Genomic DNA, 19,820 nt, shown 5'->3' on the forward strand with positions numbered 1-19,820 from the left:
GAGGCTTAAGCAACTGGCCTCACAACCTATGACTCCAGTCTCAAGCTTTTGATCCCCTCCAGCGGATTATCCTGATGGATGGAGGGCTGGATGTGTGCAGGGCTTTCATTAAGAAATGCTTGCATGGAGACCCAGCAGGGAAAATCCCTTGCATAACAGGGTATTTTGTTTTTAATTTCCCCTCATAGAGCTGAAAAGGCAAAGGAGGCTTAATGTGGGGCTAGTTTTTAAATTTTAAAAGGGGCATAAAGAATATATCTGATAATATTCAATGAAGGTATGGTACCAATAAATGTGTTTTACATTTTGTTATTTTAATGGGATTTGTTGATAATAAGGTACAGTCTCACCAGTGTCTGTTAGGTGGTAATGTTTTCCACAACAAATGTAATTATTTGCAAAAATATTTGTCTGTCTCTCCACTATAGCTGGGCAAGTTAAGAACTCTTCTGTTCACCGGAGAGGAAGAGGATCAGAGGACACGCATGGAAAACAACTTCAGGCCTCCCCAGCTTCTCAAAGGCAGGCGTGTGCGTTCCTCCAATTAATGTGACCTCGAGAGATCTGATGTCGTAGGCGACAAAGGTTTTTCTTATTTTTAACTGTAAATGAATTGATTTGATTGTATTTTATTATCTCATGGTAGCTTGTCTTGATTTCTGATCTACTTTGCACAGAAGTGTAATTCTCATTGTTGCCAGCACATTGACACACGTGTCCCTCTTCTGGTCAGACGCTTCAGTGACATATGTTTTTAGGGAAACAAAAGAGATGTCATGAAGCAATGTAAAATTATCTCTTTGAAAGGTTTGTTATTTGACTGTTCTGTTTTATTTGGTGATATTTTCACATTATGACGCGCTATATGTTAATACAGATTTGAATGTGTTACAAAAGCAAGCTCTTGTAAGCTGCTACCATATGTAACTATTGTATTGCAGAGTAGTATCATACCACTCTGCCTCGGCCTCCTCACCGATCCTGATTGAGCCTCTGTTGATGCAGCCCATTTTACTGGTGGCTTTCCAGTCCCTGGGGTCGTAGATCCCTTGTAGTCCAACAATCCCAACTGAAGGTGCTCCGTTTGGCCATGACTTAGGGTGTGAAAGTCTCTGGTCCTTTAGAGCTCAAGAGACTTGAGATATCTGTCTCTGGGAGATAATTATTTTTTTTGTTAAATATGGAGAGCTTGCTAAAATAATGTGTTCAAAGCGATTTCTCATTTGGGATTTATTATTTATCTCTTTCAGCTTTAATGAGATACCATGTGAATTCAATATTTGAATCAAACTTGAAATCTTTGGCTTCAAACTGCATCTTGCAGATGCGCTGCATTCCCCCGTGCTGTGTTTCTACTACAAAGGATATGAGGCGATTCACATAGTTATCAACAGCTAACCTCTGGAGCTGCTCTTGTAAGAGAAAGGCATGCCTATTCCAGGATGTAACTGCTTGGTGTCTCTTGTGAGACTTGTGGCAACTTTGTCTAAAGGCAGGTCTTTATTCAGATATAGATCTAGATTTTATTAATGTACACATAAACGTGTTCACATACAATAGCTGACCCTTGTCCCTGTTATCTACAATAGGATTTGAACCAATGAGTCATTCAAGCAAATGTTTAAACTCACTAATCAGAAGTAGCCATACTGGGCTCAAGGTAATTAGTAGCCAGGTTTTAGCCCAGGGGGATGAGGGGCGAAGAGATGGAACATGGACTGTTCAGTCAATTATTTACTAACTATTTCAATTGAGCTGGTTTTATCTATCCCTTTCAGAATGCTAGGGTGTTCTATAGTTTATAATATCAAGAGACTAAAATTATCATGAATGCAAATGGCTTTGGCTGTAATGTGGAGGGAGGCCATTACACCCATTTGATCCTCTTCCTATGCTTCTATCTTGGTTTTCTGAATGGGGCAAAAGGAGAAAGAATGTCCTTGTATCAATAAAGTGTCTTATATGATATTGCAATAAATAATATGTTGATTATCATTTATCTCTGACCCACTTAAATAAGATACTTAAATGAACAACTTTGTGTCAATGAATATGCCAATGTAATTGTATTTATTCTCAGTTTCCCCATGAACAAATAATAATGAATTGAAGTCTGTGGTTACAATATGTGTCCAGCTGATGGCCACATGGTCTATTTGCAAACTAAAATCCTAGATATATATTTGTATCCATGTTTTGAATGATAATTGTTAGAAAATATGAATGGTTAATAAATTTACATCAACTATCAATCTGAACTAGCCTGAGTTTTCAAAAATGTAGGCCAGATCTAACTCAAATAAACCTCAGAATACAGACTTGTGCATAAAACCTAGTAACACACCATATATGCAATTACATTTTGAACACATTTTATTAGAAAACAGGTGAGTTTACGACCACCTGTGTTATCCTGACACTTTAATATTTACTGTCTTTTACAGACACATTTTAAATGCAAATTAAAATCGGATTGATTTGTGTCGATAGCACACTCCTCCTGTAGGTGGCGCCATCTGCTGTGACACATGCAGCGGGAAATCTGCTCTCTCTGTTATCAGACACATGGATGACATTTTATTTTTTTTAAAGCAAAAAATAAACCACAGGCATCTTGGATGCATGGAAATAGCTTAATGTGGAAATGATGTATTTGGTAGAAAATGGCTGACACACAGCTTACATCCAAAGAGAGGTCATATGATTTGCTATCAGTAACACTTGACCTTGCATTTGTCTGTCCTTCCTGCAACTATGTAAGTTTTGTCTGGATCAAGAGCTTGCATTACTCCGTCTGGTTTCATTATAGCTGATGGCTGTAGAAAAAAAATCTGTTTCCGGTTAATGAATGTAAGTGGGTGTGAGTGAAGTATATTTAACACATATTTTCAAATAATCCTTCCAAAATAGCATCGGGGAGCTTTATTGGGACTGAGAATACCGGAGCGGGCACATCATCCTCAGCCACAATCGATGTGCCATGAAATATAATATCAGTCAGGCCTCAGAAATAGTCAGTCACGTGTATTTTTAGCATCAGGATATCTACTTGCTTGTTGTAGTGATTTTCCCTAGACACAGTAACATTTGAGCAACTATGAAATATAGACCTGCAGGACAATCGAGCTGCAGAGAAAGTGACTGGTCAGACAGAAGAATGCCGGTTTTGAGATAATGGCAAGATGATCAATGTGTTTTTTTTTTAAATATCAGGGCTTAGCTCACATGAAGTAACGAAGTAAAACATTTGGACCTCTGCTGCTTCGTGTGGACCCCTAACCATATGGCGGGGGAACAATGAAATTCTCTAGAGCTCTTTTTAAGTGACGCTAAATTCTAATTAGATTTTATTTGACAGTCATGAATCTGGAAATACCCAAACTCCATGTTCCACTAATACCACACTCACTCCTTTGTCTGAACCAGTATCTAACCTTCTAATCTCACACTTTTTATGACGCCACCGTCTGCACAGACTCCGTCACTTCTTCCGGTTTTTCAAAAATGGGACTCTCTGCTCCTACATCTTTTTAAGTTTTCCAATATTGTCAAGGACAGAGGCTCTATCTGGCAATCAAGGGACAAGAACAACGATGCAGTTGCCATGGATACAAACAGCCCATGTAGCACAACACAATTGTTGGCCAGCTCATATCTCCCCTACTTGTCTATGAGCCGGTGATCCATCGCCATCACCCTGTCAGAAAATATAACCATACTACAAATATATCTGACCTTTTTTCCCCCTAAACACCTCCCTGGTGACAAGTGTGTTTCTCTATTCATTAGGCGGCTTTTTTTAGCAGCAGGTAATCTATTTTTCAGTGAACATACCTGTGATGTCCAACTAATTATATCAAAACACGCGCACACACACACCACATGTCTTTCCTAGATGCTGATGTTTTGCCTTCACCCAGGATCATGGTCGGGTTTTAAGGTTCAATTGTAACAACTATATACATCTTTTATGGGTCATGTATATACACCAAATACCATTAAGGGTGTCGGGCAGTGGCCTTGGTTCAGAGTGGATTATAAATCACAGCAGAGGAGAAGAGATGAGGTCCTTCTCTTGGGCACTCTGTTGGCGGTCTGTTATGATAATCAAAGAAAACAGAGCCTCTCGGCCGTGGGAGAGGAGTCGTGATCTATACACTTGGCTGTCAACTCATATATTATAAAGGCTTTGATCTATGGACTATTTTTTCAGCCATATCTGTAAGCTCCCTCTGGCCTTGGTTTTGGATGTTTGGCCTTATCTGTAATACACTTGTAAACGTTGACTGAGACGCTGACGTTCAGTTTGTGAGGTACGACAGTCATACCCTGACCCCTGACATCTGATCTTGACAGTGTGGGTTTACAGCATTGAGTCATGATATATTCTGAGTGGGCAACAGACACCTATAAGGTCTTCGGGGAAATCGTGTGACTTTACACGGTGACTCTTTAAGTCCCTTGAGTCAATCCAAGACCTCACTGTTTGCAGGGTGTCTATAGCAACACACACAGTCGCTGCATCACGGCTCAACCCCTGTTTATTTCATACACCTCTGGTTAAAATCACTGCCTGACACATTTGGCTTGCTGAATAGATACATAATACTAACTGCAGTTAGTGATTTATATCCAGGCTGATGAGAGTTGATATGAACCAATGTTCACAGATATACAAGAGTTGAAATTGGTTAGCTAGCCGGTCGCTTGGCAAACCGTTTCCAGTACTGAGTCGATTAGATTTAGATTGGATTAGATTTGACTTTATTTATCCCCAGGGGAAAATTTCTTGAAGCAGTAGCAAACATGTTTACATTTTTAAGGGATCTTTTTATGTCACCATTGTATGTAGATTAGTTTTAATGGTGTATACCATCAAGTTGACACATTGTTTAAACGTCATTACAATGCCACCGTCAACCATTTATTGTGAATGACTGTTGATCATTAGACAGTAGGTTTTAATAAGTGGGACATCTCAGAGAATTTTTAATAACTATAAGCCAGTGAGGCTGATTTACGCACAGTGATGCTTTGAGCTAAATCTTTGCACGTTAAAGTAATCATAGTGACATTGCCAAGATGCTCATGTTTTGTGGGTAACATTCACCAGATTCATCATATTACTTTTTAGCATGCCAACATTTGATAATGAGAGCTGAACACAGACCACAGCTTAGGCTGATGAAGTTATCATTATCTTTTGCATATATCATGAACCAAATAATTTGACAAATTGAAATGTTGACCTAATGGTGGTGCTAGAGGAAAAGTTATGGGACTAATTAATTAGTATGACTAAGTCATCCTGAGGGGAAGATGAATGGGTGCACCAGATTCCGGCAATACATCTTCCGAGGACCATTTATATCTTTACAAAATTTGGCCATTCATCCAAGTTTTTGAGGTATTCCAGTCTGAAGCAAAAGTGAGAGACAGACCGACATTGTGATTCATAGAGTCGTACTGCAAGCTTGGCTAATGATACATGTTTCAATTCTTCAAACACTGCTTCAATATAACAAAGAAAGTAGAAAAGGACACATTAGTTTAATGTGAGAGCTTTTTTATTTCTGGTTTATGTCATAAATGTTCAAGTTAAATGAAGTCAAGTGTATGTATTTGTTCCATGAAATTCAGAACAAGAATCATTTATTTAAGTTCAATTGAAGTGAAGCTATTCAAGTGAACGTGTCCAAAGCTTTTTTTAAATGTACTCCCCAGACAGACTGATTAAAGAGTGATCTGACAAATTAATGGGTCTGACTGGGATACACCCTTGTGATCATCACTCTGGATTGTCTCCAAAAACATCACAAGCCTTTGGCAGGTTTGATCCATCCCGCATCTGCTATCTCCTACAATTCCCACGACCAACCACCACCGACACATTCAAGTCAAAGGGGTCAGCCATGCACCCAGAAGCGTCACAAGTTTCCAAGATCCCTATCCCCAAGTCCACTGGGTCAGAAATAGTCCCTGTTAGCCTTTTATAAATCAGAGTGTTTCTATAAATAGCCTTTGGCTGACCATAAACCTGGGCTGAAGCCACATCACCCTATCTTTAGCTTTATTTATGTCCTGGTGTTGACAGCGCCACTTGCAAAGCTTTCCAGTCACCGTTCAATCGGCCACATGTGTGCCGAGCCCTCGGCCCGATGTTGGAAAGCACCGTGGAGTAAAAACGGTAATCAGTGGGCCTACAGTCCCGGCCGGCCTGAATCCCTTACAGAAACAAACCGCCTAACAGCTGCTGAGTTAACGGCTTGATGATTCTTGCCCTCAGATTCTTTCCATCCACTTAGTGTTTATGGAGCTCTCATCTGATGACAGATAAGCATGTCCACTATTGTGAAATGATGATTCGCTCTCTGTCACATGAGAAGAACTATTGTTACATGAGGGGTGCATACAATAGAAGGACCTATAACTGTGGTTTTCTTTGACTAATGTTACTTACTTACTTATCTCTTTGATCCATTGCATACAAACTCATACTCATACTCTTCCATTGAGAGCCCAGTCCGTCATGGGGATAACGTGACTGACTGAGGCACGTTATAGCTTAGTTATAGCTTAGTTTATTTCACAAAATAAGACGTGACAAGAGGAATGGATGAATCAGACAAAAATGAAATGCAGAGGAGTCCAGGGAGAGAACAAAGGACCTGAAGTAGACAATAACACACAGTTTAAGTGAATGGAAAAATGATATTCCAAATGTTAAACAAGGTAGTTAGATGAGTCATTCATTGTCTTTCACTTTTTTTTCTTGGTATTATTTAGTCAATTAAGCCCCGAGTTCCCTGTGGCCATGAAAACTATAACGAACAACGACTGCAGTGCATAAAAGGCAGAAAAACACGCTGTACAATCTACAGAATATATTAGAATGGACACAATGCCACAAAGTAACGCATATGAAGTATGACCTCGACAACCTGGCAGAGATGTCAGTTCATGGCAACATCCTGATGTTCAATACAGACAAACAAATTAAATTTTATTTCATTATTTAAATAATAAATGGAAGAATGCATTGCATTTGTGGTGCTAGCTCTTAAACATAACAACTTAATATTGTATGCCTCACCTGTATATCCACAGACAACATTAATGTGGTAATGAAAGACATAATCCTACTGCAAGAAACAAAACAATATTGTTAATTGGCCAGCAAACATATTTTAGGACTAGTAGACTGGGCTTAATGAGTCTGATAAGCATATCGGGTTTGTTCTAAGCTCCATCATGTTTTGGGTTGGATGGATGGAATGATGGCTATTGAATTTGTTTTGTGAAGTCAGTATCCTAAATATTTATATATGTAGATGCTGCATTCGTGGCATGGAGTAAAGAAATAAGTACGTTCGGAAATATTTAATAACTAGGGATGTTTCTCCAAAAATATTTTTATTAAAGTTGGAGGGGAGGAAAAAAGAGCGAAGCTAAGAACTAAAGATTACGATCTTCCCTCAAAAGTGCTGGACAAACACATAATTAAGATGCACCTGTAAACAAACTGCTCAAACTCTTTTGGGAGTCTGGAATCCATCATCTCTGTTCTGTGCACCTCACACGAAAGGAAACTGAGGAAGACTGTGTGTGTGTCACCTCTCCTCCTCAACCTTTCCTCTTCTTCCTCTCTCTTCCTAACCCCTCTCTCATGTGTTTTGGCGAGAATACTTCAGAGCAGTGTTTGCCCACACAAGGACAGCAAGGTTTCATACCACTCAAGTTTTAGTTCATGACTGATGGCTGAGGCCACATTCAGAGTGAACAGAGACAGTGTAGGTGGAAACTGTGTGTGTGTGTGTGTGTGTCACCTTGTCTTTTGTCTGTGTGCTTGATAATCTCTTCACAAGACCACAGCCATGTTACACTAAAAGCTAAGAGCCTCAAAATGCGGGGGCTGCATGTCTTAATGTACGAAGAGTGGCTGTTGCCTTTTTTCGGCGTCTCCGTGAAATCATTATTTTAGCCCATGCGGTGAATCACTGGTCATTCTTTCTATTTATAATCCCTTAATGAATAAGGCATTGTAACTGCGTGGAGTCTGAGGGACGCAATCATGCAGATGGAGACGTGTCAGAGCTGGTAGATGATGTGCGTGGGATGAGTGATTGGAAAATGTTTTGATGTAGTTGTGTTGTGTTTCTGCTGCTGCCACTATCAGGAGATATGTGTGGGGATAATCTGCCGTGGCTTTCCTCTTTATTACAAGTCTTGCTCTTGAGGTGAGACTCAGTTTCCAATGTCAAGAATGAACAGACAACATGGACGAGACGGGGAACAAATCTCCATCTGCTGATGAAGATCATGTGGTCCGCCAGAAAGCTCAAGAATAGCTACTGACTGGATTTTTAAATGTTTTTATTAAATATGCAATGTTCATCAGTAGAATATTCAGCATCAAGTGACATTTAAATATTATAAAGTGGAATTTTACCAAAGTGAAAAGATACACAACGACCGCATATGTTACCATAGAAACGGGTAGCTGGGTAATTCAATCAAGAAGAGGGAGAGAAATAGAGGATGAGGAAAAGAAAGATAATTTTCATCTCCTTTGTTTCCTTTTCATGTCAGACTCTTTAACATTATCCTCAACATGTAGAGCGTGTTAGAAGAGTTTGTCATGATGCTTTCATCAGCACCTTTTGGATATATCATTCACCTCTGTACTGATCCCTGAAACAAACCTTTTGTGAGCCTCTCTTTCACGGTCCTCTCCAGTTATAGAGCACACTTTGCTCTGTGCCTCCATCACTTCCACATGGCTTTTTCACAAGTGTGGTGTGGAATATATTAAAGCAATAATAATACATAATGTTTTTGTTCTGTTGTCACGCAGTTTCATGAATTGAGTTGTCATAAATTCGTTAAAGGACAAGTCTGGGGATATGATATATTTTTTCAATGGTCACCAAATCACAGGAAATGTATCAAACTGAAAATTAACTGATCCAAGAGTAGCCAAGGTCTGGTTAAGGGGAGCTGCTTTATGGGTACTACATGGAAGGTAGAGCAACTCATCTATTAATCTGAAAATGGGGGGTTTGATCCTCCAGTCAAGGTGTCCTTGGGCAAGAGGTTGTATTCCAAACTGAGATTATTTGCAATCGGTGAATGTGTGTGCGCTTTGAGGGGTCGGAAGACTAGAGAGGCGCTATCTATAGGAAGTTTATAAATATCTTTATATATATATATATCTCTATATATATATAGAGATATATATATACAGTATATATGTATATATATATATATACATATATTGTTGAGCTATTGCTATAAATAATCCCCACCAAATCCTGAGCTGAAAATAGTCCACTTTATTATTCCTGTCTGAGAGAGTTTGCTAAAAACTACAGGGCCAGGCTATTTTAGGAACTATAAATGAACGTATATACAGTATTAATGAGTAATTCTTAGAAGAATAACAAAAGTTTAGATTAGTGACAATATTAAAATTGAAGCACCTGCATATGCATACTATGGTCAAACTCACCATGTAAACACATATGCAGGTATATTCTTTTTTAAATAGAGTCAATAATCACAGATCAGAAATGATGATGATTTCGCATGTTACTGATGTGTTTATTAGTCAGTGTAGTCATGTTATGTCAATTCTCTGAGAGGAATTGTTACAGAGTGGGAGATTTCATTAGTACAACTGATTAATATACTATCGATAATTGAAGATGGAAGGGAGGGGAGGCAGTGGGGTGCAGATGGGGTTGAATTATTCATGTGTTTGTGGTTAAATAAAGAAAATTATTACATTACATATTTTGGAAGAAATTAGTTGAAACAAATCCAATTAAATCATTTCTAAACTGTTTGTGTGAACACCTAATTCCTCATGAATTAATGAAACTATCAAAGAACTTTAATGAAGCATGAATAATAGTTCTGCAAACCATGATGATTGACTGTACTACTGACCCATCAATGAGCACCTTTGAAACCCCACATGTTAGGGGGCGAGAGCAGTGTTTTCACAGTGCAGCGTGACAGTCTGGTATGCTTTCATGTGTGTATATTCCAGCTGCTTCTGCAAATTGTTCATTTCCAGCTTCCTGTCTTGATGGCCTGACATGTAAAAGGGATTGCAGTCTCTGAAATGCCATAAATAGAAAGAATGACGCAAATACTCTGTCAAATGTCCATTTTATGTGACAAGCAGTTTTAACTCTTTTCCTGTCCAGGATATCAAATTACTGCATTGAACGAATAATAGAAAATAAGAGACATAACTGTAACCCTGGTTTTTTAAAGGGCTTTATCTCTAGACATTTCAATTATCATGTGTCCCAACAAGCAGTTCTGCCGCAAACAAAACCTTTGTTGTAACGTTAAACATCATTATTATGCTTTTTACAAGGGACACTGTCAAAATAGAGCATATCATCTTGCAAATGTTTAACATTTTAAGAGGATATAAAGGAGTTAAGAATCAAGATGTATAGATATATATATGTTTTATTTAAAGGTGCAATCTGGGATTAGAGTACAACAATAATTTGTTCAATTTCAGATAATATTTCTTCAGGATACCCAATAGTTGTCCGTTCCGTGTGTGCGCTGAAAAGAAAATCTTGTGTTTATACATGGATCTGGGTCTGTAAATTAGAAAAACAAACGATATAATAAAACTCCATTACAAGCAAATGTAACTTCGGTAACATGATGTAAGAATAGATAGCTAAAAGTCCTTTAAGTATCAAAAGTACAAATCCTTATAAAATGCCTGAGCATGTTGCGTGAATCTCAAAGTTTCTCCCAGATTGACTGTTAAATGATGTTCCCGTAAATGTGGACAGCTGGAGCACATCAGTCACAATGATGCAACATAACGCATGCCTGACTTTTGTCGCTGTTATGCAGAGCCAGTGAATCAGTTTATGATACAAATGGAAAGCCCTAACAGCCGCTGAACTTTCCCTACTGCCAGTAATTGCAGGTCGTTTTTATTAGCCAAACATAATTTACCGAAAGAGCAGGAGATGCTGGAACAACTAAGAGCGAGTGCATGCTGTAGATCTTTTTTTGCAGCATTTCTTGAGATCATTTCAAAGGGAGAATGTCCAAGATTAGTCCCCTAATAACAGGAAACAGACATCCTCAATGCTCCTCTGCCTTTTCAGTGTGCGTTTGTATTACACACATTGTATGCTCATAACACCCTCACTGGCATGAAAAAAGATAATGAAAAGATTATTGCCTCCAAATTAATTGTGATCAAAGATGTTGCAATCAAAATTCCCTTGAGCACTGTATATTCTATACTCTGTACCTCTGTGATGTATGGACATATGACAAATCACTCTCTGACAGACAATGAACAGGTCTCTGACAGAGACCTTGTCCTCGGCCTCTGATTAGATTTGTATCGTGACAAATACAAATAGGAATGTTGTGCCAAAACTCTTCCAAACCCACAAGACATGATGCCCAACCTGATTAAATATGTATCACAGTGGGCCAGTTTCTAATGTTTGTTGTTATGTAACCTACAGTGGACTTCTGCCTGATGAACAAAGGAAAAAAAACAAATAGAGGTTAAGTTGTTGCAGCTTTTAGGCATTAATTGTGGGGGCTCGCTGTGCTGATATTAAGCATCAAGTTGTCACTTTTATGTACCAGGTGATTGTGGATGGAAGTCCTTCAAGGTATTACAATGTCTACTCTATTGTATCTTTCCAGTGATTTGGCAGCAGGAGCTGTTGAGTGTTTTTTTGTCTACCCAAAACAAAACATTGTGATCCACTTTTGGGCCGAAAAAGCTATTTCTGGTGGTGTCTTTTGGTTACAGCTTAGTAAGTATGCATATATATTTATCTAAACCACATTCATGTCTGCACACTATAAATGAAGCTGGAGTCAGCAGCTGGTTAGCTTCGCATTAAGACCCAGAGTGAAGATAAAAAATAGCCCAGTGCAAAAAACCACAAGTAGTAAACAATGATTAACCAAACAAGACACAATGTGTTAATTGTGGAGAATTAGCTAGTAATGGACATGGATTTTCTCCTATTTGGAGACAAAGACTAGCTATTTCCCCTTTTTTCCAATCTTTGTACGAAGCTACCCTGCTGCTGGCATTAGCTTCATAATTAACGTACCGATAGAAGAGTGGTAGCGTGTATGAAACTTCTCGCGACGTGACAGCAAATACATTTCCCCCACTTGCTAAGGAAAGAAAAAGCTGGAAACCCAAGACTGGAATATCAACACCTGATGAAGCTAGATGGTTTGTAAACAATTGTCAATTTTTATATCCAGCAGGTAATAACATTTAGCAGTCAGTTGGAGTCCATGTGAGCCCATATGCAAGTGAAGGGGCGAGAACACATTTGCAGCATTCATAAAGAGTTGTAATTTGGTGAACTTTCAGCACCATGCCGGCCCCACAGGCGATGCCTTTGTGCGACCTTCCCTTTGTGTGTCATATTTAGTGTCCTGCAGCTGTTCCTACACACAGCAAGCCCTTGACAGCGGTAAATGGGAAAACTGTCAAATTTGGAGACAAAGTGAAACTACACGATCTTAAAAACAAGCTAAAAATAGACAACGCTGTGGGGAAACTCGGAAAACAGAGAATAGGGATTAGGAAAAATACTTGTCTGTGCCGGTAACCAAGTAATGGAAAACCGGCCAGTCGCTTGGGGAGAACCGCAACTGCTTCCTTGTTCCTGTCCCTGAGCGGCCGTCCATATCTGGTGAATTATCTCTCATTTCCAAAGCTACTTGGAGTGATTGGAAACCTCGCCCCATGTCTCTCTGTGGCCCTGCACCCCAAATCGGTCATCTGAACTATCTCTGTCCTAGATCCCAAATGTAACGCTTGACCCCATGTCACAAGCTAATCCCTTCCCTTCTGCTCGCTCAGCTCCTTAGTCTGCTTTTCGGATTCTTGGAGCTGTGTTGCATTGATTGGAACAGCTCGTCGGAGATATAAATAGCCACATATAAATAGGCAATGGGTGTGTATCATACCATCAGCATTGTGTGTATATTTAGTGAGTCATTGTACATACACATGTATTTGTAACAGTGAATATGTAAATGTAGTTATTTTTAGATAGTTACACCTCATTTCAGCTCCATTATAAGCAACTGAACATGTGGTTGTTTGTGGTCTACAAACCTAGGAGATACAAAATGAAATACAGTTATATAAAAATAAAAAGACAGCTGCTAACCTTCACACAGATGAGGCCTGCTCCTGTGTATGTCATCGTCTTTTGAAATCTGTGATTCTTTACTATATTAAAAAATAATACCTGACCATATGTTTGCTAATCTATTACACATTATACAGTACAATATCTACATTTAAATTATGGTGATAGCTAATTACATAACATTAATATAGTTGTAGGTATTCAGTTTGGGTTAATGGGCCTTTTTCATAGAAAACTGAACCGTGACATGTCATAGTAGGAAAAGCATATTCATGAGCTGAATAATGGTTCTCTTTTAGGGGGAGAAGGATTAATATGCAGTCATGTCAGTCAGCATTTGTTGTATCCGGTAACTAAGAGCAACAGAAACTGGACCAAATGTAGACAGAAGAGGAGGCAGCAGGAGGATTTTGGTGATTTATTAAAGAATGTGGTTTACAAACTGGAAGTCCACAGGTGGTTAGACAATGGCAGTCAAGTAACAAGTAGGCTAGTGGGTCACAGGTAGGACAACAGGGAAATCCAAAAGACTGGCAGCAGGGAATAAACTAGCAGTGCAGAGTACTGGGAGAACTTGAAACAAGGACGTTGCTTACTGGGTCAGACTCTGACAACCTGACACTGAGACAAGGGAAACACACTCACTAAATACACAAGGAATCGAATGCAGGTGTGGAGGAAAATGTGCAGGTAAGAAAGAAAGATAGGAAGTCAAACAAGAAAAGACACGAGAGGAGAGGACTTTCCAACAAAAACAGAAAACAAACTATAGCAAAAATCCGAGGACCTTGAAAGATTTGAGTTTATGTTCAAGTGTCGGTTAATTAAAGGGCTGTCATATTGCCTTTAGAGCTACATTGACAGTGCTGTTGCATAATCATCTTATCTAGTTAATTTGTTTGTATACAGTAAACATCCAGCAGAAATGGATCAATGTTTCTGTCCAACATGTACACATCCTTCGTCTCCAGCGACTCCGGAGATAAACACCTTACTTAGTCTTTATTCTTCTTTTTTTTCTTCCTTGGGAACTATGAATTAAAATATTACATCTATATACTTTTCACAAAGAATATTGAATTATTAACTATAAATGTTGGATTAATTTAAATAAAAGGAAACATAATGTAAAAAAAGTGTTTAGCCTCCGATTTATTGGTCTCACAGTCATGATTTGATTTGACTGCACCTTTTCTTCTCCAAAAAGCCGATGTATCAAAAAATATCGATCAAAAGGGATGAGCACTTATTTAAAATTAACTAAACTTTTGTCACTGCAAGCTAATGGATGACTATGTAACATCTATTCAATTTGTGAAGCTTTGTCTATTGTGAATGAGTCGTGATTAGTTCATTGGACACGGCCGGGTCGTATTTATAGCAACACTTTGGTCTGAATATAGCTTGGCCTGCCTGTGAGGTCGTCTAGGTCAGCAATTATAAAGCCTTAATCACAGAGACTGGAGCGCTCTGCTCATGCAATTACAAACACAGGACCATTTCAGGCTGTCTCATTAGATTAAAAGACTTGTTTGGTTTGTATTGTGGAAGCTGGTAGAAAACAATGTGAAGTGAATGAATGGAGCCATTGCTGCAGCACAGTTTATTGACACTTACAGTATACTTGGATGCAAGGATAAAAGAAGCGAAGTATAGATATGAAGTTCAATTTAATTATGCAGTTATCGGGCTTGCAACATGTTTGCATTGTTAATGTTGGTGGCAAATTAGATTAAACCCATTTACAGGTATATTTCTTCTGATTTATGCTTTTACAATAATATTTTTGAAACAATTCATCCTAATTAGGGATCAAGGCGATGCAATCATATTTAAATGACCAGTTGTGTTTCACATATAAGTATAACAGAAACATGGAGTTTAAATGTTGTATTTATATTTGGGCCAAGATTAGAGAAATAGGGATTTTGAGAATAAAGTTAAAATATTCAGGTTACAAAATTGAAAAACAATGTACTGACTCATCACTTATGACCAACGAGAAGTGTGTGGCCATGTTTAAGTATGCAGAGATTCTTCCCTCTGCTTCTAATGTCTTATTGTTGTTGTTTTCGGGCTTCAACCTTGATAAACATTTAGCAATCAGGTTCAAAAATATTAGGACTTTCTTTTACAAAAAATGTTACTTGATTTGCCAAATACAGCAACTTTTCTTCCAGTAATATTATGCTTTTATTCTCACAATCTAAATCTGAAACATCATCCTACTCTGTTGTAGTGAAAAGGTAGCATTTGAAACAAATGAACAGGTCTACAGCAATAAAAAAATGACAAACTTTAAACACAAGTCAACTTCATTTCCCAGGCACAGGCCTAAGCACTAAACATGCATTCCAATAATCTGAACAATATCTCGTAATTTTGCTGAGTGTACAACTGAACTTTGATCCAATAACTGAAATATACATTCATTTTCAGACATCGTTACATGGGTCCAGTTGGCTGAGATCGTGATTCTATCATCCCAGTTAGATTTACATCTTCAGGGGAATTTGCTCCTGGTTAGTTTTGCTCGGCCGTTTGGGGTTCTGGTAGGAGAGTCTCAAAAACACAACGATGAGAATAGTCCCTGGAATTGAAAACAAAAAAACACAAAGACAATCAACAGAATTGCAATGTTATTGTACAATTGCCCTGTAGAGTCCAACAGATATGCCTGAACACACATGAATGATATGTCTCAGAGGCAGTAAACCCTCTCTGCTTACCGATGACTCCAAAGGTGCCGAGCAGAATTCCCACTGCAGACTGAATCGTTGGCATGCCCTGCAACTGCTTGGCAGCGATTTTGCAGTTCCCTCGTACGTTGCAGGGACACACTGTCACTAACAGGTGAGGAACATGGGGAAACAAAAACAACTCACAGATCAAGTTTTTTTTTAACATCACACAACATATTAGTTGTGACTACACAGAAAAAGAGGAAATGTTGCGTTGTGTTTATGGTTGATGTTCGGCTCAGGAGCTATAAACAATTTGACTGCAATAAACACTGCTCAACTTAGGATATATTTGAGAATGATTAGAATTATTCATATACATGTTGCAGTGGACAGGTGAAAGGTGTTGACGGTTTATCTGCCCATACATACACTACTGTTCAAAAGTTTGGGGTCATCCAGACAATTTCGTGTCTTCCATGAAAACTCACTTTTATTTATCAAATGAATTGAAAATTGAATAGAAAATATAGTCAAGACATTGACAAGGTTAGAAATAATGATTAATATTTGAAGTATTAATTTTGTTCTTCAAACTTCAAGCTCAAAGGAAGGCCAGTTGTATAGCTTATATCACCAGCATAACTGTTTTCAGCTGTGCTAACATAATTGCACAAGGGTTTTCTAATCAGATATTAGTCATCTAAGGCGATTAGCAAACACAATGTACCATTATAACACTGGAGTGATAGTTGATGGAAATGGGCCTCTATACACCTATGGAGATATTTCATTAGAAACCAGACGTTTCCACCTAGAATAGTCATTTACCACATTAACAATGTATAGTGTGTATTTTTGATTAATGTTATCTTTATTGAGAAAACAGTTCTTTTCTTTGAAAAATAAAGACATTTCTAAGTGACCCCAAACTTTTGAACGGTAGTGTATATGTCTTGTTACTTCCAGTGCCAGAGGCCCAACGGTCCCTGGTTCCCCCTAATGCGTCAACGGCCTCAGTTGGGACAGAGTTGCTCCGATATTCACAACATTTGGTGTCCACATTGCTCTCATCATTTTGGATATATTTCACTCAGCTTTCCTCAATTCTACCAAATCGGCTCAATCGAACATTTTCAATTTTGTTTGCAACATGTTCATTTTGTTCAAACTTCTCCTTGAAGATTCATCAGATTTGTTTCAAATTTGGTTACTATAACCAAATGTCTAAAAAGAGAATATTGTATTCAGGAACTGTGTCCGTGGTTATTGAAACCCTTTGTTTCAGCTCATTTTCTCTCTCTGTTAATGTCCTTGTTGGGCAGTGAATGCATGTGTTAGGATTCTGGTGGATTGATCATGTTGGGCTCTTAGATTGTTTACTTTATGTGCTATAATTTTGGATTTGAGTGGTTACATTCGCTCAAAAGAGTTGTGCTTTGTCTTGTAGTGGCACTTCACATTTCCACATCTGATAATTGCCTCGGACATATGAGACATACTGGTCCTGAACTGCCCAAAGGAAGAATGAACATATAAGAGTCGGTTCATTCTTGTTTACGGCTCTGGTTTTGCTGTCCACATTTCTCTTTTTGGAGAACGCCATGTGAAATAACTTCTCTGAGTCTGACGTACGTACTTCTCCAACTATTTGGTCTCTCGCCTTGTCTATCCAGTCCACTCAAGTCGTGACACACAGAATACACATATTTTAATTTGCAAGTAAGATGATATACAATGGATGAAACTGGTCGGTGTGTTTCCTGGACTGCTGAACGAGTGCGGCAAAGGCTAGAAAAGCTACGAATGTTCAAATAGAACGATCATCAAAATGTAATAATTCTCAATTATCTATTGGTTTTAGGTCCGGATCCGGATACAGTGACCTCTGTCATAGATCCTGTGACGATACGCCATTTTAGACACTTTGCAAGTCAGCTTTTGTGTGTTTGAGGAACAGCGTTGTCATGGTGAGGCGGGCAATTGGCTCGGCCATGTCCAATCTGCACCAAAGCCCTGACGACATCTACATGGCCATGTTCAGGAAATCAGCCTTAAGTGAAATAGGAAGTGGTTAAAATGTGTAATACACAGTGTTTGAAGGTCATGAACATGCACAGCTGCGTTAACCAGCACCCTGCAATTACTCTGCATGTGCACAGAGGTTCACAGGCATACGATTCTTTGCTGCTTACTGCTTTATTATATACGACAGGATTTCATATTGAAGGTGAGTGACAACCGAAGCTGAATTGAATGGCAAAACAAAAGGAAAACTACATGAGTTTACTCTGCACACTTACACCCATTATTCCCTTCACCACATATGTGTTGTTTTGTGCTATGTATATCAGGTGTCAGCTGACTGGACCGGGCAGAGCCCAGTCTTAAGAGAGCTGTGTAATCACAAGCCTGGAAAAATCATTGTACAGCTCCATTGCATCATTATAAAACCATAACAGTGCTAGCACAAGCTGGCACACACAAGGGTTGATTCGTATTGATTGTTCCAATGCTCTTGTCCCATAACCTCCCTGTATTTGCATTAGCTTATCAGCAGGAGAGTCGACATTACCTGGCAAGTTTATGAAGGTGCTCCTGGGAGGAGAGCTGCTGTCAGAGATGGTAAAGGGCACAGTGTAGACCTCAGGGGCCAGGTACTGTATGTTTAAGGACAGGTTGGTGTGAGTATCTGAAAGACAAAACACAAAAAATATTTCCTATAAAAAATGAACTTCAGATAAAACATTGTCCCATTTTTCTTGAATGACGAAGTAAAGGTTGTCAAAGGTCATGTCTAAATAATTTCCTTTTTAAAACATTTTTATTACATTTAATTATCAGCTAATTTAACTTCCAAAAGTCTCCAAATTCACAACTTCAATCTGTTGTACTTTTTGTTGACGGATAAATAAATAAGTGCATCCTCCCTGGTAGATTGAGAAACATGCACTCTGTAACAATATTGTTCAATATTTTTCTGCACATAAGGTGAAAAAGCATCCCTTCCTGTGCAGCAAGACAATTGAGTACCACTTCTGCTGCAGTTCACAGATCAGTCAATCCTGAAAAGGTTTAATATAAGCTTACATCCGATATGCATTGATTAACACTATTTTACCATTTCTACTCGCACAAAAACCAAGCAAAACAGCATACAACTACAACACAGTGAACCAGAGAGACCGATGGCTGAGTGGTCTGGAGTGTATAAGTCTTTATCTTATCTCTAGATCTGTTTAAAATACACATCTGGCTGCATGACGCAAATGCCCTGTCCCTGAAAGAGAAATGTTGTATCAAGTTGTTTGAACCCTTATCTGGGGGTCCTAAACTACACACTGGCACCTCACCATCGTTCCCCTTCATGTTCCATTTGTCAGTCAGGGGAAATCAAGTTGTGCAGGCTGTTAATTGATTCTCTATCTGCACTTCTTCTCCTCTGCTCTGACATGTTCACAGGTCCAATCAGTGACCAGCTACCTAACCAGAACTATTTTCGGTGATAGTGATACCAAAAAGGTATTTTCACATTATCGTGCTATCAAATGCGATACTTTAAGACTCCATGTTTCACAGTTCTCTCTTTGCAGCTGTGAAGAGCTATTACGAGGGGAGGTAAGTGGAATAAAAGCATGCTGCCTCTTTAACTGAATTCTGCATTGAAAAGAACTGCCAATTATTTAAACATGGTACATTAGAGTCTCTGAAAGACTTTAGATGAATGGCCATGACACACTCACACACAACCTTGTACTTCTATCTTTGTGAGGACACTGACTATGTTTACATTCAGCAAATATTCCGACATTATTCCTACTAAGCTAATGAAAATTAATATTCCAACAATCTTCTTGTTAATATGCAGCCACATATACTCCATAATGTAAACACTGTTCGACTGTGCTAACACAGTCACTCTCTTTCATTCCTTCCACAACCTATTTCA

The 19,820-nt window shown here is 38.7% G+C and overlaps 2 protein-coding genes across 8 annotated transcripts in view; one reads left to right on the top strand and one right to left on the bottom strand.

Moving 5' to 3' along the window:
- ca7 (carbonic anhydrase VII) overlaps positions 1-19,820 on the top strand; it is a 37,384-nt gene that overhangs the window by 4,469 nt on the left and 13,095 nt on the right. The window contains exons 7-9 of one of the 7 annotated variants that reach the window (XM_056412315.1): positions 429-530; positions 19,334-19,393; positions 19,465-19,489. The exons of 2 other annotated variants lie outside the window; for them this stretch is intronic. In XM_056412315.1, the coding sequence (XP_056268290.1) occupies positions 429-530; positions 19,334-19,393; positions 19,465-19,470 (168 nt within the window). In that variant the 3' untranslated portion in view covers positions 19,471-19,489. Of the gene's footprint in view, positions 1-428; positions 2,253-11,709; positions 13,279-19,333; positions 19,394-19,464; positions 19,490-19,820 lie in introns of those variants that run through there. 4 more of the 7 variants (XR_008831377.1, XM_056412317.1, XM_056412321.1 and 1 more) reach the window with 4 other exon arrangements.
- cdh16 (cadherin 16, KSP-cadherin) overlaps positions 13,594-19,820 on the bottom strand; it is a 34,183-nt gene continuing 27,956 nt past the window's right edge. The window contains exons 12-14 of the mRNA XM_056412314.1: positions 18,447-18,563; positions 15,920-16,036; positions 13,594-15,780 (exon numbers count right to left, since the gene is read on the bottom strand). Of these exons, the coding sequence (XP_056268289.1) occupies positions 15,686-15,780; positions 15,920-16,036; positions 18,447-18,563 (329 nt within the window). The 3' untranslated portion in view covers positions 13,594-15,685. The remainder of the gene's footprint in view (positions 15,781-15,919; positions 16,037-18,446; positions 18,564-19,820) is intronic.

Source organism: Pseudoliparis swirei, chromosome 4 (assembly GCF_029220125.1).
Source record: "Pseudoliparis swirei isolate HS2019 ecotype Mariana Trench chromosome 4, NWPU_hadal_v1, whole genome shotgun sequence".
Classification (NCBI taxonomy): domain Eukaryota; kingdom Metazoa; phylum Chordata; class Actinopteri; order Perciformes; family Liparidae; genus Pseudoliparis; species Pseudoliparis swirei.